We start from the raw sequence: 24,796 nt of genomic DNA, 5'->3' as shown, positions 1-24,796 counted from the left end.
TGAGTTCGAATTCCCTGCCTATTGTTTAGATTAGATTAAAGTAGAATATTGTTTGTATAACAAAACAAAAAATTTCTTATGTCCGCTTCAACTTGTGCTCAATAGAATTCAGGGTGTTTTCCTAACTCAGCGTAAAAGATTGGGTAGAATCCTCATTATATTTTCTTTGTGATTATTTGATTTGGATCTAGAACAAATTTAATCCCTTTTTATCGTATTATTTATAGAGCTTATTGAGTTGTACGTATTTCGTATTTATTTTGCTGAGTGAGTATGAGCATTCAGGTAATGACTAACGAGAAAACTAAATTGAGCGAAAAACAAAAACAAAAAGAGGAAAACTGGAACCAAGAAAAAGGCAGGCCTAAATCCTTCAGACGCTTTTCTTATGTTACGGTTTCGATAAATAGATTGTGTTTGTGTAAAATCCACACTTCACAATACGATGCCTTGTTCGTTTGTTCACTTTTATAGTGTCATGTTCTTCTTTCTCTTTCTTTTTTTCCTTCAAATTTGGCGCCATTGCATATATAAAACCCTAAAAAACACGAATGGTCACCCCTACATTGAAGTGCCACATAACTAGTAGCTATATATGGCTAATCTTTACAGACAGTTGAATCCTTGAAACACCGTGTGCTATTTAATCATGTACCCTACTCCTTGCTAACCCTAATATATAACTTCGGAGAAAATCCACAAACTAATCCTACAGCTTACTTAATTACATCATAATCAGTATCATAATAACACAGAAAATAGCATGGCTAGCATGTAGCAGGCCCTGCCAGTTGGTCACCAGATTTTGACTTCGTGTTGCTGGTTTTTTTTTTCCATGCAGCTCTAGTTTTTGTCTTCACAAATGCTAAGCATCAACCCAACCAAAATCTACCCGGGCTTGCTTTTTTCATCTCAGCATCTTCAATCTGGCTAATGGAATCACGGTTGGCACTGTGACCTTTCAAACCCAAATCTAAATCCAGATGGCTTCCATTTGAATCCTGCAAGCCAGAATGGGTCTCATCCAATTCCTGCAGTGCAGACATCTATTTAATAACTTTTGTATGGTAAACAACTTCACATTTTTTTAAGAACTACAGCAAGTGCACTAATCAATATCCTATTTGCTTGGTGGGGAACAAGACAGAAAAGTTATCTTCATTTTCAAATTGCTTTTAGTTTCTGGAGAGGTTTCTTTAAACCTCACATGCTTGCTACTATATCCCAGTAAAATTTACTATCCTTGCTAGTCAAACATCAAATCTTATCAAGTGGTATATGCGAACATATACAATGGTATAACCATCATTAGGCTTTTTCTTTTTGTTGTTAGAACTATGGTGTTAAAGTTCATATACTCATGAATCTATGAGCCGGAAGTGGCAAGTATCAGCTGGGAACAGCTTCCCCTATTTCACCACTTAACAAGGAGCATCTTGCAGCAGTGAAGATATTGACTTTTGGACTGGGCATGTAACAAAAACAATGACATTGACTTTTTAGTCATGACACACAATAACCGCTTATTTGTCTGTGTGAACGAATGTGTATTTACCCCTTACGAAATAAAAAAGAAAGAAAAACTCCTAGACCAACATCATTACCAAATGTTGTAAACCTAATGGTTGCCACGTTGTAGCACAATGGCCAATATCCACAGCACCATGGCCTAACACCAAGGTCAACAGTGACCATGGTGGTGGGATCTTATTATCCTTTAGGAATTATTTTATCTTATTTAATTTCTGAAGTTTTTCAAGCATATTAACAACAACAAAAAAGGGGGGAAGTGAATAGTTTTCCTGGGTTCAGATAGAATGACCCCAATAAGACTTATGGGCTCAAGCAGCGGTGACAGCCAACACCACCACCTACATGCTCATTCTGCAACCCTAAAATTCATTTCAACGTCTAGGAAGGGGCATGAGCATTTGGCCATATGGCCTAATGTAGAACATGTAGTACAATAATACAAAAGGACCAAATCCAAATGAATGAAAAGATAATTAAGCAGGAAATCAATAGGTCTAACCTCAGCTTGTTCCTCCATATCTTGATCAATGTCTGAAATTTCATGCATCTTAGTACTCGTGGCTATAGATTGGCCTCCCTCACTAGCTTTCACCACATCTCCAACCTTTCCCTTGGCTGTCTTCTTCTGTTCCTCTAGCACAGCAACCTGCACAATGAATCATAAGCCACTAACCAATGCTCAAAATGGGAGTGACCCGGATTATAAATGACACAAATTTCTGTTTTCTTTTACTTCTTCTCTTTTTTTTCTTTAAGAATTAACAGCATCAAGCTTCTAATCTACGCATCCCAGGACTTTTAAATCTATTTTTGGTTATATTCTGGGCAACTCAAAGTTAAAAATGCATGACCTTGAATGCCAGAAAGCAAAACATTTGTCCAAAACTGCATTACTTGGAAGGATTGTACATTAAAAAACAACAGTAACATTCTCAACTTAGCAATAATTTTGTACAAAGAACATCACTTATAGCGTACAACACATAATCATACAAGTTCTTATTTCAAAACAAGAGCAGCTTAAATTCCTAACCTTCTAATTTTAAAGACAAAATCCTAACATTATACAGCACACTTCAATTAAATCCTTCAAGACATCCTCCCTCCCAAAAGATAAAAATCCCCCACAGATTTTACACCAAAACCCACAATTTCCATAAACCCTGAAAACCCTAGAAACACATACGCAGCGATTGAAGCACACAGATGTATATGCCTGTTGGTAGTTTACTTACGGGCGTGTAGCGGAACTTCCGGCGCGGCGGCTCCTCCGTCGAGGCGCCGGAGCCGGAGAGGGGTTCTGCGGCGGTGGTGGCCGGAGAGATTGGGGTCCAGCGGCGGAGGAGGAGGCGGGAGCTGTTGTTGTTGCCGTTGGATTGGGAGTGAGGGTTCTGGTAAGTAACGGAGGATGATGAGGGCACGTGGACCCACTTCTTCTTCCACCTGCGAACTGGGCCGCTGAAGACGGTGGCGGTTTGGCCGTACCTCGAGGAGGCCCGGCCCAATCTGGACCCCACTCCCTCCATTTTTGGTTCTTCTTCAGCTCTCTCGCTAGCTCTCAGCCTTTGACAGAGCAGAGTGACTGGGTCGGTGTGACTATTTCATTTCAAGTACGAGGTTGAGAGAGTGAGATACTTTATCAAAGGTTGTAACGACGCCGTTTTGGTGTTTGGTTCTCATGTTCTTTGTCATATGGTTGGTTTGGCGGTTAACAGGTTTTGATTAATTATTGTAGTTTTAATTTTTTTTTTTCAACAAGTTATCTTTTTAATTCATGGCATGTTTATATAATATGAAAAATTATAAATTAAAATAATTAAATATCTATATATCTATATACATAAAGTAAAAAGTAGAGAATGGTAAAACATTTAAAATACCAGAAAATGCTATTGGTTAATGCAAACATTTAGAATTGAAATTATTAATTAAATGAGGATAATATGATAAATTCACACTTTTTCATATTAAAAAATTTAAAAAAAATCAGATAATAAATCATATTTTTATTGAACACAACTACCAATTATTTTTTTTAATTCTAAAATAAATTTAAAATTAAAATAAATAAACATCTCACAAACGTAGAAGCGCATGCGAAGAGGATAATATTAGAAATGCAAAAAAAAAAAAATTCAAAATAATATCAACAATTATTTCAATAAGCTTTTCGTATTTACATTTCATTTTCAAACCATATATGTAATTTAAATCTCACACCCGTATTTGTAATTATTTATAAAGTAAAATACTTTTAGGCCAAGCTGTGCAAAATCACGAATGACACCAAGTTGAGCTCATGTCCAGATAGTCAAGTTGAGCTCGATTTCAATGATCGTGTTCGCTTGAGCCTGATCACCATACATTTTCTCCAATTTCAATCCCTCCCTAGCTAACATAAATGATAGTGGATGATTATTTCATCTAATGTCTCCATTGAAGGACAATTGTGAATAAAAAAGAAAGAAATAACAGAGATGGCTAAGGGAAAACGTTGTCGTTTAAGTTCTTTCTTTTGTTAGATAATCCCCAATTTGCCCTCTATCTTTCAAGTTAGCTAGCTGGGTTCTCTGAGCTCAGTCTTTAGTTCCACAGAGAGAGAGAGACCAAAGGAAGAAAAGGAACAATGGAGCTCTGTATGAGTCTCGTCAATGGTGGCTCCATCTCTGTCGTCAACGTAAAACCTTCTCTCCCTTCACGCTCTCTTCCTGTTCGTAAAAACCCCATTTCTCTTCAGTCCTACACTTGTCTTAGACCCCCTTCTCTTTCCCGCCAATTCCAACCTTCCCAATTCGCTGTTTCGGCTTCTCCTTCTTCCTCTTCTTCTTCTTCCACGGCTCTCAGCTCTGAGAAAGACCAGCTTCCAGCGGACATCGTTGTCACAGAGACCCAAGAACCCAATTCCAGAGTAATTTTCTTTAGTTGCCAATTTTCTTTTAATTCCCAAATTTTGGTTTTAATTCTCTTTTTTGTGTGGTTAATATCTCTCTCTGTAATCTTTGTGCAGGTTAAGTTGAGCATACAAGTACCACCAGAGGTCTGTGATGACTGTTACAAAAGGGTTATAGACGAGTTCATGAAGCAAGCCAAGGTTTCTTTGATTATATTTCTTCTGCATTGTTTTCATTTAGCTTGAGAGGAGTTAAAGTTCAATTTGATGGAATTTTTTTTGGGGTTTTCAATGTCCACAGGTTCCGGGATTTCGGCCTGGAAAGAAGGTGCCTGAGAGTATTCTTGTGAGTCATGTTGGGAAGAAAAGTGTACAGAAGGCTGCAGTTGAATCTATTTTGAGGAGGACCCTTCCACATGCCATGTCTTCGGTATGTTAGGACTATATTGTGAATTACTTTTTGTTAAAACATATAGTTGCTTAAATTCTTGTAATTGCAAGTTCATGTTGGGGTTTAGCTTATTGGCAATGGCTTCAGAGTTACAATGTTGCAGCATTTTTACAATCGTAACCACTTAGAACATATAACAAGAACATCATTTATTTCTTATGAAAGAACCTAATGAAATGTCTAACAAAACCCCCTTTAGCATTCTTGAGTCCTCAACTGAAGGTTGACCTGTTCTTATTTTACAGGTCACAGGCACGCCTTTGAGAGACTCAGTCCGTATTGTAACCAGATTTTCAGATATGGAGCAGGCCTACTCTTCTCTCAATTCTCTCAGGTTGACAGTTCAGATATTTTTCGAGTTACATTTTCACTTGCTATTTGATACTCCTAATTATTTCCACCTCAAAGTACCGTATTACATGCAACATCTCCCCTCACAGTTTGTTAAGAGGAGATGCATGTATTAAAGGAGATTTGATTATGTCAACCAGTATTTGTCTTCCGATTAGATCAATCATATCATGCTCATCAGTTTGACTTGTACTCCAGATATGATGTGATTGTTGATATAGCACCGGAAGTGAAATGGATTCCTGAGAATGGATACAAGAATTTGAAGGTCGTTGTTGAGATAGACAGTGACATAAATGCACAAAAAGCTTCTGAGCAAGAATTAAGACGCCGCCATAAGTCCCTAGGTTCATTGAGAATTGTAACCGACAGAGGTCTACAGGTGAGTCAAGTTCAAGTTACTTTTGTTTTTTCTTTTTGATATTATTATGTGAAAAATATTTACTTGTTTGATTTGTTTGCTGGGATAAATGCTTAAAAGTTATAATTTGGATTCTATTCAACATTTGAAAGACATTGATACTATCGCTTGGATTAGAGTATCATATTTGTTGAGTTTCAGTTGAGCTTCCAAACCAAGTTCCTTGCATCTCCTACTTGTTGTATGACGTTTGTAACTTACAAAGTTGAGACTCCTACAGATCGGTGATCTTGCTGTCCTTGATATATCTGCAACAACCATAGATCAAGATGAATCAAATGTTAAAAGTATTCCATCCGCTGAGAGTAAAGGTGTGCCAATATGCACTTAATCTTCTGCAGTTCTGTTAATGATAATTCTTTTTTTCGTCCGAGTGATGAATTTTTATTGCAGAGGCATCTCTCAACTTTATTTTCCATGTGAAGGTTATCATTTTGATACGGAAGATGGTGATAAAGTAGTTCCTGGTTTCCTCAATTCGATAATTGGAATTCAACGAGGTGAAACAAAGTCCTTTCCACTGGTATTTCCTGAATCATGGACACAAGAAGATCTTCGAGGAATTCATGCTCAATTCAATGTGAGCGCTGTCCTGTTTTCTGGAAGTCCACATGGTTTACCAAAAGAACTTACAAGAAACAATAGGCATCCATATAAATCTTTTCTTCTTTTACTGTTGAACTGGCCCCTCAGTTTGCAACTACATGGAAATCTGATTATTCCCAATATTCTAAGCTAAACAAATTATAATAATAAAATATTTTATCTTATTTTATTGTATGTCTTGATTTCTGTCCAAGTGAAAGTCTTCCTTAGTTATCCTGAAATATTCATGATTGGAATGTGGATTTGGAAAAGTTGTGATAATATCTTATAACTACAAGATTTCTCTTAGTTTTACCATATATGTGTCAAAAGACTATAGATGAAACTCTTCCCTTTTTTCTTCTTTTCTTTCTCCTTTAGGTTGAATGCAAGGAATTATTTTACAGAGATTTACCCGAATTGGATGACTCCCTTGCTGAAAGGCTTCTCCCTGGAGGCACCAGCCTGAAACAGGTAGCCAGTATGAAATTTTAAATATTCTCAATGAAGTGATGCTTGAAAATTGTACTGCGTTCAACACTAAAAAGATATTTTCTGCTGTACGAATGTCCAGGTCAAGGAATCATTGTTGCAAAAATTCCTGGAAGTGGAACAAACAGCTAGAGAGCAAGCAGCTGATAATGCCATTCTAGATCAGCTTTGCAAGGTGCTTTTAAGTTCTAAAATATTCATCTTGAAGATTACATTGATCTTTTGCAACCTTCAGTTGGGTTTTGCCTCACTGAAACAGGGCTTTGCATATATTATGTAATTGTCAACTTTTGCAATAAGCTGTGAATTTGAACTGTTTGTTATTTCCCATTTCTATGGATGATGTGATGGGTCAATTATCTGCTTTACTGGTGCTAATGGTAGCAGCCGTGGAATTTTCCATTGGTTTAGCCTTTTTTGTTATTACTTTCCAAGTCGGAGGAGCTATTTCTGTATAATTTATTAATAGCAATCAAACTTAAACATGACTCCTAGATTTCATCTATGCGCACACATGCATGCACCCATGTTGTTGCAGGACAATTTCAAGGAAGTTTTGTGGATTTGTGCTGGTCAACATGTTTGCATGAATTCCAGAAGTCCCATGATTTGACATGATACCATTCCACTTCTTCACGTGTTTAATTCTTATTGGTGGAAACCTTGATTATTATAAGATGAATGTTAATTTAAAATATGTATATTTCAAACTAAGACCTGTGTTCCTCTCGCTTAGTATTATATTATTTAGCCCACAAAGGAGACGCATATAAGGCCTATTCGCAGTTAAACATTTGAAGTGTCAGACCTGTTGACATGTAAACATATCAAGTGTCCTGTTAAATGGGAACTTCAACCTTCATAATAATTGTGTCTTGTTGTTTGTAGATGGTAGAGGTTGACATTCCTCAGTCCTTTTTTGAGGAGCAAGGTAGGCAGCTTTATGGAGCCAGACTTTTGGAGATACAGGTCAGTCGGATTTACTTTTATTGCATGTGTGTGTGTTTTGTGAGCATGATGTGCCTGCATTTTGCAGTTAACATCTTTTATCTTTTGGTTGTCATGGTTGTGCAGGCAAATATAAAATTAAATGAACAGCAATTGGCTTCTCTGTCAAGTAAGAAGGCTGTAGATGAGTATCTTCTAAACCAGAAGGAGAACATTACACATATGATAAAACAGAGTCTGGCTGTTGGAGACATATATAAACGTGAACATTTGCAGGTAATTATTTGCCCATAACTATTCTTGTGTCGGTCGTGTTGTTGGTGTTGTTTTCCTGCTTGGTAGAATCGGCTTCACAAAAAATAACTGGTGTGCTACACAACATATTTTAACTGAAAAACTATTTATCGCTTGGTCACATTAATATGTAGTCTGTTTGTTTTTGCAGCTTTCAACAGAGGAGCTTGTCAAAGAAGTTGAAAATTCCATTGCCGAATTCAAACGTCAAAAACAAGATTATGATGAAGAACGCGTTAGGGGACAGGTCAGAATATGCCACCCTGTTAGCAAAGCAGACTGCAATTTCTTTTAGTTTCAATTGCCTTCACAATGAGCTTTCTGTAATCTTGATTACTTGAGCTGCCTGAATATACGTAAAAATAAAACTAATCTTGCTTTTAGTTTAAATTTTCTTTTTTCAAACCAATTTGATAACTCTTCTTTCTCCCTTCACTTCTATCATCTCTTTTCTCACATTTCTATCCATTTTATTTCTCTATATTAATTAATTAATAAATAAATAAACAAGAAAGTTTCCAAACTGACCCAAAATGTTCTTCAATGTTTTCGTCTTTTTACATCTTTGAGTTTTTCCCCCTTGCTTTTACTAAGGGCAGTTCCCTTATCTGGTACCCATTTCTAAATTTCTGATATGGCATATAGGTAACAGAGTTGCTGATACACTTAAATAATTTCTCTTGCAAAAATTTTCAGGTTCAAGAGATTTTAGAGGGAGCAAAGGTGCTTGAATGGTTGAGAGCGCATGCAGAGATTCAGTATATAACTAGATGACAGAGAGGATAAGGCATGTCTCTGTTTGTGCTTATGAGTAAGTTCCAAAGGTTCAGACGATGTTGATGGAGGCTAGTCATGTTTTGAGGGAGGTTTCCTATGATGATGCCCTGCCACATTCTAGCAGACATACCTTGAAGCATGCCTAAAAATGACCCTGGTTAATTTGTTGGATTTAGGGCCTTTAGATTGAGATTTCAATTGTTTGATGAGTGAGTTCAATTCTTGTGTTTCGATATGAAAATTTTTCTATGTAAATCCAGTCTTAATCAATACAATATCTGGTTTTAAAGGAAGCTTGTTTCATGTAGAGAAGCATCATTCCAATTTTATTATTGCTAATAATATATGCAATAGATAACATCACATTACTGTCAAAAACATATACAGGAAGAATTTTGACACAAACAGGACTTAATGATGGCATGTAAGCAACTGACCCCATCAAATTAAGCCATACCTTGAAGCATGCCTAAAAATGACCCTGCTTAATTTGTTAGGTTTAGGGCCCTCAGTTTGCAAATACATGGAAATCTGATTATGCCCAATATTCTAAGTTGTGATAATATCTTAAACGACAAGATTTCTCTTAGTTTTACTACTAGCCTTTCTGCACGCGCTTCGGCGCTTGCGAGAGGTTTTTTTAAAAAAATAAGTAAATTTATTTTAGAATTAAAAAAGATAATGGGTAGTTGTGTTCCATAAAAATAGGATCCATTATCTGCTTTTTCTTTTTCTTTTTTAATTTTTTTAAATATGAAAAAGTGTGAATTTACCATATTATCCTCATTTAATTAATAATTTGAATTCTTAATGTTTGCATTAACCAATGGCATTTTCTGGTATTTTGAATGTTTCACCATTCTCTGCCTTTTGCTTTATATATATAGATATATACGTCAAAAGACTAAAGATGAAACTCTTCCCTTTTTTTCTTTTCTTTCTCCTTTAGGTTGACTGCAAAAGAATTATTTTACAGAGATTTACCCAAATTGGATCTGAATGGCTTCTCCCTGAAGGCACCAGCCTGAAACAGGTGGCCAGTAAGAAATTTTTAGGGTTTAGGGTTTGAACAGTGGATTTGAACTGCGGTATTTCCCATTTCAATGGATGATATGAAGTTTTGCTGATTTGTGCTGGTCAACATGTTTGTCTATCTTCATTAAAATAAAAAACTAAAATAAGACAAGAAAGTTGCCAAACAGATCCCAACATGTTCTTCAACGCTTTTTCTTTCCATCTTTGACCCTTTTTCCCCTTACTTTTTTACTAGGACTAGTTTCCTTATCTGGTTTTCTAAATTACTGATATGACATAACAGGTAACAGAGTTACTGACAATTAATAATTTATGTTCCAAAATTGTGCAGGTTTAAGAAATTTTAGATTGAGCAAAGGTGCTTGAATGGTTGAGAGAGAATGCAGAGATTCAGTACATAACCAGATGGCGGAGAGAAGAAAGCATGCCTGCATTGTGCGCGTATGTAGGTTCGAAAGTTTTAGACAATGTTGCTGCAGGCTAATCACCTTGGTTTTTTGGTTTTAGGGCCTTTAGATTGAGAAGTACGAGCGTTTGATAAATAAGTTCAACACTTTTTTTCAGGTATAGCCGCGCGGCTGTACTATTTAAATATATTATTTAAAAATTTGGATATATATAGCCACTCGGCTATACTAAATTTTTTTTAAAAACCAAGTATAGCCGCCCGGCTATACTATTTATTCAAAAAATATTTAAAAAAAGAAAAAGAAAAGCCAGGACCTCAAAGTTATCTTGAAGTGCTGATCATTCATGTCCAATACTAGCCACTCGCTATTTAATATACTCACAATTGAATTTGCTTTAGTCAATGACTAGAAGTATGAAGTCTCCACTTTTATATTTCAAATTTCATCAGCGATAATAGTTGAATTCAAGTAAGTAGTCTAAACTACTCTAATTTTTAGAAAGAAAAATAAATTTGATTAAAGAAATCGGTGCACTACCTTGACTCTGGCCCATATCTACAAACACAAAAACATGGTTGAACCTTTCAATTAATCACCTAATCATCCAACTGAGGAAGATTTAACCATACGATCCTTGATCCTTGGAAGCACAACGTTGGGATCATGAAGATGTATGCGTTATTTATCCAACTGGTGCAGATGTTGAACCGGTGCGTCACATTGAAATTGTGATCCATTTGTTTCGTTCTTGGAAACTTATGCTACACTACACTACAACCACAAGAAACTCCTCCTGTTTTTTGTTTTTTTTTGTTGTAGGGTTGTTTTTGGTGGATCCAAATCCTCCTTTTCTCTTGTCAATCCTCAAAAGATGTATAATGTTATAATGGATTTTGAGTTTTATCGGTAAACTGATGGAATGAAAGAGATTTTTTAAAAGATGACTTTACATTTGAAATCAAGATTGTCAAGAAAATGAGAGGGATTCAAATTGTTTTCAATCATTGCTACTTTGAGTTACGTTACGCTGCATAGAACTTGCTCCCACTCAATTCAATACGTTACGAACTTAACATGAAATTATTTTAGATGGAGAGATAAATGCTTTTAACTACTTGAGTTACATATCCTTTTCAATAAATTCTACTTATTATTTGATACAAATCTTCTGCAAATCACATGACCTTTTTTTATTATTTTTATTTTTAAAATACAATCGATATTTTATTTTAATCTAATCTAAGCTCATATCTGCCAAATCACATGACCTTTGGGTTTCAACAATAATGAATGTGTTGAGTTACTGTTAAACACCAATAACTCGATTTTGACAGTAAAACATCTCATGGTATTGTAGTAATAATAATAATAATAATAAAAGGCTAACATCATTTTACCCTCTCAAGGTTTGGGGTCATTCTTGAAATGAGCCACGCAGTTTTAATTTTGTCAATTTACACCCTAACGTTTTAAAATTCGACCAATTTACACGATCCGTTAATTTGACCGCTTCGTCTTCTATTAAGTGATGACGTGGCAGACGCGGGGATCCACTTTTTTAGCATAAGTGTAATAAAATATTAAAATATTAAAAAATTCACCTTATATTGCCAAGTTTGGTCTTTGATTTGATAGCCTCACAGAATGATGTTATGGTCACCACCATCTGGAAATACCGTCAAAGTCAAGGCTTTAGGCATTGCTTGCTGGTTTAAGGATGAACAAAGAGGGCAAAGTAGGTTCAGCTACTTCACCTTGTATTATCCTAGAACCAGAAAAATCCTTATGATTCTAATTTATTAGGTTCAGCTAGAAATTATGTCATTTCCTGAAAGGGAAGCCTCTATTGTCCTTACCAAATTCCTCTTCCTCCATTGACTCGCATACAACACATCAAGAATCCACTCTTCTTTGCACTCAATGAAATTTAAGTCTCAACAAACTTCATCAACCTCCATTACCATTTGTATCGGCTTCTTCCATTTTCATTTCACTCCAAATCATTCTTACCAGCTTTGCCAACCATCCTGCTTCTGCATTTTTATATTCTGAACCAGTGAACTTGGAGCACTAAAGGAGAAAGGATGACAATTAAGGCCATTCAACGGTTCCTCCTAACCTATCTCCTTCTGGAAATCTCTATGGTGTCTGCAAAAGTTCCGGCAGTTATTGTGTTTGGAGACTCTACTGTGGATGCAGGGAACAACAACCAGATATCAACAGTCCTGAAGAGCGACTTTCAACCCTATGGTCACGATTTCTTTGGAGGCCAGCCTACCGGGCGCTTTTCCAATGGTAGGGTTCCAACAGACTTCATTTCTGAAGCTTTTATGATCAAGCCAACGATACCTGCATACTTGGATCCAACTTATACCATTAAGGATTTTGCTACTGGAGTTTGCTTTGCCTCTGCGGGAACTGGTTATGATAATGCCACTTCTGATGTGCTAGTAAGTAACATTATGACTCAACCTAGTACGCCTTATAAAGGCAACTGACCTTCGTGCCAAACAGAATCTCTCCTTCCCCCTCAAGTACGAAGTGGAGGGATAAGGTCGTAGGTTCCATACCTGAATGAACAGTAAAAGATAAAAAAAATGATAATAACCTAATTTAGACACAGATCAGACACACTATAGACTATAGTTGTTTCCAACAATTTTCAGAAGTTCCTTTAATTTTTTTAGTTTATATTATAATCAATATAATATACCAAACCCTGCTGTACTGGTCTTGCAGTCTGTAATACCTCTTTGGAAGGAATTGGAGTACTACAAGAAATACCAGAAGGACCTGAGAAGCTATCTAGGCAATGCTAAAGCTAATGAGGTTCTGGGAGAAGCACTTTACCTGATCAGTATAGGAACTAATGATTTCGTAGAAAACTACTACGTAATTAAACGCAGATCATCACAGTTTTCCATAGAGGAGTACCAAAATTTTCTAGCCGGAATTGCTGGAAATTTCATCACAGAGCTTTACCAGCTTGGAGCTCGAAAGATATCTATAAGCGGCCTTCCCCCGATGGGTTGCCTGCCACTGGAGAGAACTACAAATATCTTGTCTGGGAGTGATTGTATTGAGGAGTACAATGATGTGGCTAGGATTTTCAATGTGAAGTTGCAGAGACTGATTGAAAAGCTCAGCAAGAAACTAGTTAGAATCCAACTTGTGCTTTCAAACCCATATGATATTCTCTTAGAAATCATTCAAAACCCAGCTACTTTTGGTGAGTTTTACTTTATGTTTTCACTATAGTACCCGTTGTAATGTCACTTACAGTTTGTGTACATGAAATCAAAAACAATGCAATAAATTTCCTATTTTGCAGGATTTGAAGATGCAGCAACAGCCTGTTGTGGCACAGGATTATTTGAGATGAGTTACATGTGCAATAAGATAACCCCATTCACATGTTCAGATGCAAATAAATATGTATTTTGGGACTCCTTCCATCCCACAGAAAAAACAAATGCTATTATTGCAGATCATGTATTCAGAAATTGCCTAGCTCAATTTTCATGAGAAGTACACAGTATAGAATGAGGTCTGTAACTGTCATTCTAGTAGTCTTGCCTTTGGTACTATCCACTTTAACTTGCATCAAGATATTTGTCTTCCATTTTTCTGAATCTAAATTTATCACCCACTAAGGTGCCATACACCATGAAAAATAGTGATAAAGTGAAGCAAAAACAACAATGAAGGTTACCACAGTGGTTGTGGCCCTCCCCCTTCCCCCCCGCTTGGCACCCAGGATCGAAACCCCAGGGTTTCTTCCCTCCCAATGTAACCAAAAAAAAAAAAACATAAATGAAGAGTTTATTCATTTAGCAGATGGGCGGATGATTTAAAGCAAAATCACATTACCTTTTGAATGAGGTCTGTAATTGTCATTCTAGTAGTCTTGCCTTTGGTACTATCCACTTTATCTTGCATCAAGATATTTGTCTTTCATTTTTCCGAATCTAAATTTATCACCCACTAAGGTGCCATACAGCATGAAAAATAGTAATACAGTGAAGCAAAAACATCAATGAAGAGAGTCGAGCGGGGTTACCACACCCAGGATCGAAACCCCAGGGTTTTTTGCTCCCAATGTAACCAAAAAAAAAAACATCAATGAAGAGTTTATTCATTTAGCAGATGGGCGGATGATTTAAAGAAAAATCACATTACCTTTTGAAACTACCGTGAAGATCTTACAATATCATATTGAACAGCAAGTAAAAGGGGTTGGACTTGAAATAGAACACAACATAAAAACTGCTGACTGAGACTACAATTACTCATGATATAGTTTCTGACAACATCAAGTACCTAGAGTTGTAGAAATGCTTCTCAGGAAAAAGATTACTGTGGGGGGAAATATGCACCTCAACCTGAACTGAAAAATCACTTCTGCTCTTTGGGGAAGTGGAGCTTGATCAGCGCAGGAAGCTCACATAACTCAACCTGAGGCTTGCCCAACAGAATACCCTTCAACTTTTCATCACATTTGACCACATTCTTGTTGTTTGGATCCTATGCAAGCACACATTTTTCTGATCAGTATTAAAATAGGTTCATATATGAAAGCAATGAAACTGAGTTGCACAGTTAGAATCAATAAAAGTAGGTATGCAAGGTGAAAGATAATATACTCTCTCCCGTTTGCTTCTTAAACTCGCAAGAAACATCAGCAACAAGAAGCCCAAGCACATTTATACTAGAGCCCCTACCTTCTACATTGACAGAGATGGCAAATAGTGGGTTGACAAGAATGGAACTTTATTGAGAAATAAATTTCACAAACAACCTGCATAAGCACAAAACCAGTTTTATATGACTGGTTCACAAACTAGGCTTCTCCTCTCAATGCAACAACACAGCGGAACTAACAATCTTGCTGACTCTGCTAATTGACTGTTAACAACCTTGCTGTGATTAGTGGACGGAGCTTACGTAAATTTAGGCTCCTAACAATTTTGATAATTAAACAAATACTAAGAAACTTATTCTTATTACAACCTAACAGAAAACATGAAGCACTATAACTAAGACAAGACAACACAGAAAGATAAATACAGTACCATATCACTGAATACAACTGATTGTTCTTTAATTTAGAAGGACATACAGGTTGCTTATCTTAAGAAAAACAAATTTAAGGAACCTGTAAATTGTTGTCCTTGATGTATGACCAGACACGCATGAAGCATCCAAGATGAGAAATCTGAGACTGACCCACGAACTCCCGCAGCGTCGAAGGAAGATTTACGAGGTCAATCAAGTTGGCCAGCTTCTTTGGGTTATCTGTGATGGCCTTCTTCAACCTTGGTGGCAACATTGCTCTCACTCACTCCTGGATCAACTTTCTTTCTGAAATTCAGAAACCAGTGGCCCAGTAAAGTCAGAGAGTAAATTCATTCAGTAGCATAAGCTTTTACAATAGTCATTCAAAAAGCGTTTATATTTTGCACTTAAACTGCCCAATTAAATATCATTTCTCTTTTGTCTGCTTAACTAAGTTTGTGCAGTTACGTGCATGGTGTAAGTTCATCTCACTAGTTTGAATACCAGCTAAGCGTAAGCAAGAAGAGCTTTCAGAGGAATTTTATCGAACACCTGGTGTTCTATCAAGACCGACTCCCATATCCACAAGAACAAACATCTAAAAGAAAAAAAAAGTAAAAGTAAAAAAAGCGGATATAGATGACAGTGAATTCAGCTCAGATTTCGAATTGAAAAGAAAAAGCTATCATAGAGTTAATTATAAAAACGACGGCAATGACTATTTTATGACATGTTTGTATAGAGAAATTGCAAGCCACTTTACCTAAAGAGGTGCGGTGCAGACAAAGGGTCTATTTTGCTATCTTTAAAATTCTGCTTCTAGGGCTGTACGCGTGCGAGGGATGCAAATAATTTTTTTATTTTTCTTTCTCTTATTATTCTTTAGGCTTTATGGGCTAATAATTTACTTCGAATTGAATGTGAAATGTTATTTTAATCTTTTTAAACATTGAATTCCACTATTATTTACTCATTCTAAAAAATTTATTCATCATATGAATTCTATTTATTTTTAAAAATATAATAAAATAATATGATATTTGATGTTTTAAATAGACTTCAAATTTTTACAGTGTGTCAAATTGCCACTTAAGTCAAATTCAAATTTAAGGCAAACTAAAATTTGAAGTTTCAAGATTGTTAGCTCAAAGGTGATATCATTTTTAAACGAAAATTATAATTGCTCCGCGAAGCTACGATTGGAAAATTTTATGGAAAAAGAATTCAACTAAAGCACAAATCCTCAAGGACTAAAGATGATGGATCTTCCTTATCAACAAAAAAATAAAATAAAATGAACCTCTAAGGAATAAAAATATATATAATTTATTTCATTCACAGATAAGTTTTATTCTTTGGAACTATAATAACAGAAAATGACATTACAAATAAGGAGCCTGCCTCCCAAATCTTGTACAATCTAAACCCTCGGGAAAACTCAAATATGAGTTGAAATCATATACTGCAGCAAATACTGAGATGCTCAAGAAGAGCAATGCTCCTTCGACTTATACACTTCGAAGCGACCGTAGTTCATGATACTTCTCGGAGCTGTTTTCACCCATTAGCCATATGGATTTCTGAAATTCTTCAAGAGTTCCGGAATATCATAACCCAGCATTTCATCGACGGCTTCTATCATTTTAGGCTTCAACTTCTCGAATTTGTCAATGTTGTAACCACTCAAGATGTCCCGGAAGTGGTCAACATCCGGGAAATCCCCTGGAGGTAGATGGAACTCCCTCTGAACCTGTACAGTAACTTAAGTGTGAGCATATAGAGTAGGGCCTGCACATACACAGGGGAGCGAGGGAATACTACCTTTCCAAATTCATCTTCCAAATTATCAATAAGCCTCTGTTGAGTCTTAGCTTTCCCCAACATAGCAGGCATCTCCTTCTTTAAATGACTAATTATGTAAGCGTGTATCTTGGCAGCTCGGGCACGCTTCACAAATTCATTGATCTGTGAAAATAATTGTCATCAAAATTCCGTTCAAAAGGCATCTGCAAGAATTATTCAGTTGCTAAAAAGAAATGAAAAATGGGGCTCAACCTAAGTTACAGCTATAAAATTGCAACCCCACCAGTAAGCTTATTTAAAATTTGCAAATAAATTAACCTGAGTGCAACTTGATAAAGAAATGTCACGCTAAGTAAATATAACAAACTCACCCTGCGATCACAAGACTTCTTTGGAATATCCTTTAAATCAGCAAGAAGATCCTCCTGTTCCTTTTCAAAGAGTTCCTTCCCAACCGGACCAGTAGCAGCCTCATTTACAGGTTTGTCATTGAATGAGCTGCAAAAGCTAAATTAGTTTGCAACGACTGAAAAAAGGAATTTGCTAGGAAACATCGGAATCAATTATAAACCATAGGAATATTTCCATGGAATTAATGCCTGTAAGGATGGAAAGGCTACCCAATATAAACTCGCATGACCTCAGGAGTATTAAGAACCTTCCCAAGTGACCACATCAAAGCTCCATAAACCCTCATCAACTGAATACCATGAATAAAGAATGATTTGATCGCAACATCCAATGACCTAATTAAATGCCTAAAAGAACATGTAGAAGAAAAATCATCAACAGATCCATATCTTGCATATACTTACTTGTTGGGTGTCAATTTGATCTGCCTTGTTCAGAACAACACGAATTTTATCGTCGTGACCATGTAAAGATGAAATCACGCGCTTGAATTCATCACTAACATCAAGTTTGTGAGGATCAAACAAAAGTAGAATAAGGTCGCACTTTGCAGCAAACCACGAAGTTACCCCAGTAAAATCGTAGGCTCGTTGCGTCCGCTGCTTCTCTCCAGATAAAACGCCAGGAGTATCCACAAAAGTAATGTGTTCTAGCAGCTTGGATATAAAAAGGAGTAAGCTTTGGTGTTTCAAAGGAAAATTTGGAAAAATTCAAGGTGATTGTGAAAGATAACTCACAGAATGTGGCATTTGAGAGCACTCAAACTTTGACAAGAATGCTGTTCCAAATTTTGTGAGACCACTGAATGGCATGTCAGCTTGAACGGCAATAGTATTCCCAGGAACACTTCTTCCATCAGGCCCTGACTACATGGAAGCAGAATTAACTAGTTAAACAATATTAAATTCAGCAACATTAACAGAAAAAGAAAAACAATGTTAATGGAATTTGGAAAATTTGTATTCGCTACAAATGTGAGGAAACCAAATCTCAGGATCTTCTCTAAAACATCAATTTCTGTACTAGTGACAGCCAAAAAGCTACTAGTTTCGTTTCTTGAAATTCACATGTACAACTGCTAAGCCTCAAGTAAGCACTTTCAAGAAATGCAAGAAATTTGTTTTATTGAACAGTGGCCAGAAACACAAAATGTCCCTCAGCTTCTCTCTCCTTCAAATTCCTAGAACTAGGTAGAAAAAAATTCCTAGAACTCGGCTAATAATATGCTAGTACTCTATCCAGACTCTTGACATACTGCCAAGCTGCTCAGCAATCTGCTTTCCATTTCTGAACTCATGATTAGTATCACAGACTATTTCCACCAATAGAAACCAGACCCAAAAACAGACTTTTTTCTCTTCTTGAAAAACAAAGTACCAGCCTTGATATGTAGGGCAAAATGCAAAACGGTATTTCCTAACAGTAAAACTTAACAATTTCACAATTAAAAATGAAGGCGTACAATCAGATACAAGAAAAGCAAGCGTAATAAATCACCTTTTCTCACGCACACAGGGGAGGTATCAATTAATATTATCACTAAACTATCAATAACTAATAGAACACTCAGAAAGGTAATAAAATGGTAGTTTCTAACATTGCTACTGAGCCCATATACAGCCTTATTATATATATGTCTTTTAAACTTAAATGCAACCATATAAACATTTAGTTTAACTTTTAGTCGTTAAGTAATTCAAGACTGTTAATGACAACACGAAAGGAGATAAATTTGCAATTACCATAACAACAACAAATCTATCTGTTGTAGGCTCCGGACCAATGTGAGCACCTGTCAAAAGGCAAATGAGATAAGAGATGAAATATATCAAAAAACTTTCTATGCAAGACACAAACAATTATGAAAAGATACACTTGCACAGAGGATAACTTGCCTGGATAACTACTTTTGAGCAAATGTTTAATGAACGTTGTTTTCCCAGTGGAGTATTGACCCAATAGCATAACCATGGGTTTGGCATCAAAATCACTATTTGTCTGAAAATTACGCAAATAAACATCAATTGATAACTATAGGATGCCATAATTAGATAAAAGTTCAAGAGCATCCAAGAAAAAAATGAAATTAAACTAAGAGTGCCTGGGCATTAAATCTGATGAAAGAACTAGAAGAAACGCCTACTGCTCACTCACCAGTAATGGGGATACAAAATCGTTAAACCGGTAAGTAACTTCTAAGGGCTTCAGCTTCTGAACATACAGTCTCTTCAACCCATCAATAATTGATGTTACAGACGAAAGTGGTACCTAAAATATGCCAAAAGAATTTTGTTAATTTGTTAAACACAGTGCATAACCCATGTCTATCCAACAGTATAGCAAATTGCATGCACAGGAAAATTTTGCATCAACTCTACAATCAAAACATCACTCTCCAACCATGTTCTGCTTGTTCAAAATCGTCTGTTGTGAGCAGCATTCTCTTCATGTAAATATATAATTTTATATCATACATAAACAAATAATAATAATTTAAAAAAAAGCACTCCAAGAACTGAACTATGTAAGCTTCTCTCCTTTACTTTTTCACTAGTAACATAGCCTCTTCTAGCAGTTATTGTGAACATAAAGTCATAATTGACTCAAAACTTTCGAATGTCCATTGGAAAACTCATCCTGATAAAAACATAAGTATTTCTGCTCAACAAGTATAGTAACTCAGAAAGACTAGAATACCAAGTCAAAAAAGTACATGGAAGCAATAATATCATAAATTACCCAGGCATTATGAAAAAGTAAACTTGATTTATCAAAATAAGACAATTCAAATTAGTACATAATAGAAAGAAGTTTAGGTGCAAAAACATTTACCAGGACTGTGAAAATCCTTCTTTCTGAGTATCAAGAAAGCAAAACATTGATTGCTCCAAAAATAAGAAACAAATACCTTTTTTGATGATTTTGAAGAAAACCAAAGCGCTGAAGGTGATTGCTCCACCACCACCGTACCTGCATGACTTCTTATTAGTAAATGCACAGCAAAACCAAAAGTAGCAATACACATCTCATAGTTAGGTCGGGAAACTCCTCACCATTTACTTCATTTTCATTCGTCCTGTGCAATTGCTTTTTCTTCTGAATAAATAAATAAGTAAACTAAGTCAATCATTTTGGCCAGATAAAAGCAATCAATTTATTATAAAGAACTACATAAAAAATGAGAGTAAAAGAGTAAGAAAGGTACAAATAGCTATATACCGCTAATAATGCATCCAAACCTTCCATAACAGGAGGATTGAGATTTTCCAAGTCAACTGAAACACAGGATAGCATTTCAAAGTTTAGGTTAACTGATTGTGCCAAACAACATTTCAAATTTTTTTTTTTTTTTTAAACAGCCATGCACTACTCATTTTTATGAACAAACAGACAGTTCAAGCTGTCAACTTATACATGAGATTCTACCACTCCAAGCATGCCTTACAGAACAAAGTCAAACTAAAGAAACCCACCATTGCTATTCAATAAATCATGTGAAATATCATGTCCACCTTGTGCGAGAGAAACTAGCTACAAATGAAAAGGCAATAACATGTCAGATTCCTATAAATCAAAATGTACGAGTTTTGCTATCCAGGAAAAAAATGGAATTATAACAGTTAATAAAACAACCTGCATAGCGGCAACGAACTCACTGAAACCAAGATATCCCTGCCTCTTTGAATCGGCAATCGCCCACACCTTAGGAAAAGGAAAGCGCTTAGTAAGAAAAAGCCTCTATAAAGAATGATAGAAGCCTCTAAAATATGATATTTGACAAATGTAAACCCAAAATTCAAGTTACAAAATTTAACCCCAAAAAAGAATGAAGAGGGGGGTTTTGTGGTCCTTTACAAATGTAACATAACAGTTGGCATAGATCATAATCGTAAGCTTGAACTTAGCAAAGTAATCTAATATGAAAAACTTGAGGCCAACTTCAATGGATCTACTTGTGTATTGTGTCACAAAACCTTTTGTATTGCTAAAAGGAAAAAGAAACCCACAATCCTAACAAAATGTATTTTGACAGAGAATAATCTAATGCATTAACTCAGTTAACAACACTAACCTATGTATGAAACATAAATTCATCAAATACCAATAGTGTCAAATAAAAGCAGAAATAACACTTTGAGGGGAAAGAAAACACTTGTTTGATAAATAAAACACTAAATAAATAAATAAACGCAAAATAACCTGCTTGAGATCTTGCCGATTCAGATTGGACATGCTGAAAAACTTTATAGCATCATTCCCCGTAATGCGGCCATCACTGTCTGAACAAAACCACAGGGAAAAAAACTCAATACACAGTTGCTCAATTTTCTCGGGACCAAACAAAAACTAAGAAAACAGTAGTTTTCATGGTAAAATAATGCGAAGAAAACGTGTAGTGTAATTTACTACGAACCTGAATCAGCGAAGCGAAACCATTCCTGATATATTTTCTGGTGCTCTTTGGAGCACGAACTGATCGGAACCGAAGAAATTTCCATATTCGTACGCAATCTGATCCAGGTGGCTTTTTGGATTTTGATTCAAATTTTTGAAAAGAGAAACACTCTTGGAGGTTCTGTTTGTTTCTCTTTCCCAGGGGGTTTAATTGGGGTGGGAGTGCAACAAACCGACGTAAAGGGGTTCAATCTTAACGGCACGACGTCGTTTTTGTGTTGGGTTGCCATGACATGACGTTTACTTTAATGGGGTCTTTAGAGAGTCAGGCCGTTAATTGACGGCGTGTTAGCTTCATTTTCGCAGCTGTATATATCACATCTGGCACGCGAAAAAATAGAGATTTGGGGACTTGTTGTTCTCCTCCCTAAAAGAAATTAAATATCATACAAATACCGTCATGTCACATGTTGTTATTAATCAACATGTTATAATATGAATAGACGATTAAATTCGTATGTTACTAATCTATGATATAGTTTTATTAAATTGTTACTCCGTATGTGTAACATATAACATGCAGAAAACGTTTTTGAGGTCACTGCATTCGACAGTCACAGGTATAGGTACCATTATTAAGATGATCAAACAGAATGTGGTTAACTACCACAGCAGGACAATTATAGTATTAAATTTGGGCGTGTTTGTTAATTAGCAACTGCATCGGTTGTACTATAAATGTAATTCTTTTTTCTTTTCTTTTTTTAATGAAGATGAGAAATTAGAGTTGATTTAATGGATGTTAATTAGTGACAAATATCTATAATCACGAAGTATCTTCAAGGCGCCGACTTTTCTGAAGCATTTTCAATCTTAAACTTGAAATACTTGATTTGAAATATTATAAATATTAGTGATTTAGAATATTTCAAATCAAGTGTTACGAATCGATTCAAGTTTGGAACCTATTTTTACCAAGTGTTTTTTAATGTATATAAAATTGAATCAAACCAAACCAATCAAAGTGCCCAATTTAATTACAAAAATTTACAGAATTACTATAAGTAGGGGAAAAATCCATAAACTGCAAAGTAAAATTGGGATCAATTATATATATCTCCTAAATGTACAACCTCCAAAACTCTCTCTCTCTCTCTCTCTACACACAGAATGTATCTTAGTATGAACATTAATAAAGTAAGGACCCAAAAAAACAATCCTACAATTCATGTGGGATTATGAAATTAAATTCCAACTGTTTTTTATAGCAACCAAAGAATGAGTGACAGCTAAAGCATAAAGATGGTGCAAAATATAATATGTTGTTGTGATTATATAGTAAGACTTTGTTATTACTTTACTTTTATCACTTGGGCTAGTTATAGGAGCTAACAGTAACTCCATTACTGATTACGTTATATCAAGGTTGATGTTAAGGTTAGTCACTAACGAATGACCATTAATGTATTGTGGCGCAAATCAATTGTCAAAAATTGTAACACATCAATAGTCATGATTAGGAATTTTCTGTTAACTTATTTTAATTTCAGCTATCAGAACTTTAATGTAGGGTAAGGGTAGATTATGAAATAAAAAGAACAAAATTGATTAAAAAGTATTAAAAAGTAAAAGGGAGTGTAAGTGGATAAAAGGGATGTGGGAAAATCAAATCCCTATAATATTTGATATTATAGTAATTTTACTATATTTAGCGATGTAATATCCAGTTCTTCACATCATATGATCAAAATTGAATTGAAATTTGATTGGATATAAACGACCCTAATACGAGCTACATTTATAAGTCTCATTTTCTACATTATGCGACACATGTAAAATGAAAAACTAAAAGTAATGGTCTGATTGGATTCTCTTGATTCTAAACAAATCTGAAACCGCAGCCAAACCAATTCAAGCTCATTCAATCCTACTCATATCCAAATATAGAAAAAATTAAAAAATAACCAAAGTAGACAAATACTTCTCATGATGCTTCCTATTTTGCATTCATAATCGATATGTGAACACATATCGAGTGGTTACATGTTCATCTGCAAAATTAAACCTAATAGATTGGGAGTTGACTTGAAATAGACAACAAAAGTCATTTGAATGATCTGATGTGACAAAATATTGCTATATGCAAAATGAAAGTGACATAGGCACGGGCCTAGCCCTGAGTAGGTAGAGCTGAAGCACGACTCAAGTGTTAAAATATTTTCTTACAACTAGGTAGCCTAGCCCAGCACTTCTAAAGAACAAAAAAAGTTGCTCAGCTCATTATTACTTACTCATTCCAGTTTTATTACCCAAGAAATAAGATTCCCTTCCTCCCCCTTTAGAGCACCTTCACCCCAAAGAGTAAAGGCAAGGCAAAGGTAAGAAAAAGTTTGTCACTATTCATGTGAATAGTGACCGCTTTACCTTTTTTGATTCCACCCTAAAGGGCAAAAGTAAACACTATTTACTTTAATTTATTTTCTATTTTTTTATACTTAAACCATTAATTTTGATAAGCTTTTGGGATAAGATTTTCAGTTACCACATGTTAATATTTATTATAAAATTCTCACCTAAAAATTCAGATAACATTTTCGGATTAAATTTTCGGATAAGATTTTTGGTTGCCACCTGTCCATATTTATTATAAAATTCACATCTCACTCATAATACAATTGAAATACCTACTCACTCATCATACAAATGAAATACTCTCGATTCTTATAGCCCGACACAATTGAGTACAAGGACGACTTAATTATGGGCTGAGGCGATTCCACCGGATCACGACGTGGGGGAGTATTTTCCTTCGGAGGACGTAATAATGCCATTATTTTTTACACGGAACGCACCCCTGGAACTGACTGTGGGTATTGTTCACTTGAGGAGCCATGTGTAATGGTTTTCCGCTTTTTTGTTTTTCCTTGAATAATCTATTTTAAAAA

General features: G+C 35.5%; 5 protein-coding genes across 8 annotated transcripts; 2 read left to right on the top strand and 3 right to left on the bottom strand.

Annotated features, from left to right (window-relative positions):
• Positions 530–3,344, bottom strand: LOC18778344. The gene is made up of 3 exons (XM_007214531.2): positions 2,769–3,344; positions 2,033–2,179; positions 530–1,031 (listed from the first exon to the last, which is right to left on the bottom strand). Exons 1-3 carry the CDS (start codon positions 3,057–3,059, stop codon positions 873–875), a joined length of 597 nt encoding a protein of 198 aa, XP_007214593.2. The 5' UTR covers positions 3,060–3,344; the 3' UTR covers positions 530–872.
• Positions 4,083–9,046, top strand: LOC18778313 (trigger factor-like protein TIG, Chloroplastic). The gene is made up of 13 exons (XM_007211483.2): positions 4,083–4,441; positions 4,541–4,624; positions 4,725–4,853; positions 5,120–5,208; positions 5,424–5,607; positions 5,867–5,957; positions 6,072–6,226; positions 6,613–6,705; positions 6,806–6,898; positions 7,612–7,692; positions 7,798–7,947; positions 8,117–8,212; positions 8,662–9,046. Exons 1-13 carry the CDS (start codon positions 4,160–4,162, stop codon positions 8,737–8,739), a joined length of 1,605 nt encoding a protein of 534 aa, XP_007211545.1. The 5' UTR covers positions 4,083–4,159; the 3' UTR covers positions 8,740–9,046.
• Positions 11,907–13,809, top strand: LOC18779040 (GDSL esterase/lipase At4g26790). Its single transcript, XM_007211450.2, has 3 exons — positions 11,907–12,637; positions 12,927–13,416; positions 13,519–13,809. The coding sequence occupies exons 1-3, from the start codon at positions 12,272–12,274 to the stop codon at positions 13,710–13,712; spliced, it is 1,050 nt and encodes a 349-aa protein (XP_007211512.1). The 5' UTR covers positions 11,907–12,271; the 3' UTR covers positions 13,713–13,809.
• On the bottom strand, positions 14,343–16,117 carry LOC18780631 (upstream activation factor subunit UAF30). Of its 4 annotated transcripts, none has more exons than XM_020563207.1 (3): positions 16,006–16,117; positions 15,343–15,548; positions 14,343–14,711 (listed from the first exon to the last, which is right to left on the bottom strand). In XM_020563207.1, exons 2-3 carry the CDS (start codon positions 15,514–15,516, stop codon positions 14,583–14,585), a joined length of 303 nt encoding a protein of 100 aa, XP_020418796.1. In that variant the 5' UTR covers positions 15,517–15,548; positions 16,006–16,117; the 3' UTR covers positions 14,343–14,582. The 4 variants fall into 4 exon arrangements, with proteins under 4 accessions (XP_020418796.1, XP_007212283.1, XP_020418797.1 ...); XM_007212221.2 differs by having other exon boundaries at positions 15,747–16,019; XM_020563208.1 differs by lacking the exon at positions 16,006–16,117 and adding an exon at positions 15,715–15,963.
• On the bottom strand, positions 16,533–22,068 carry LOC18778471 (EH domain-containing protein 1). The gene is made up of 16 exons (XM_007213833.2): positions 21,871–22,068; positions 21,657–21,736; positions 21,090–21,158; positions 20,930–20,987; positions 20,676–20,731; positions 20,510–20,552; positions 20,365–20,426; positions 19,611–19,724; positions 19,352–19,454; positions 19,199–19,248; positions 18,194–18,322; positions 17,861–18,112; positions 17,666–17,745; positions 17,417–17,543; positions 17,064–17,207; positions 16,533–16,992 (listed from the first exon to the last, which is right to left on the bottom strand). Exons 1-16 carry the CDS (start codon positions 21,953–21,955, stop codon positions 16,807–16,809), a joined length of 1,638 nt encoding a protein of 545 aa, XP_007213895.1. The 5' UTR covers positions 21,956–22,068; the 3' UTR covers positions 16,533–16,806.

The sequence above is a fragment of the Prunus persica genome, chromosome G4 (assembly GCF_000346465.2).
Source record: "Prunus persica cultivar Lovell chromosome G4, Prunus_persica_NCBIv2, whole genome shotgun sequence".
Lineage (NCBI taxonomy): Eukaryota > Viridiplantae > Streptophyta > Magnoliopsida > Rosales > Rosaceae > Prunus > Prunus persica.
Note: the sequence above shows the minus strand (reverse complement) of the source record. Positions and strands in the feature narration are given on the sequence as shown.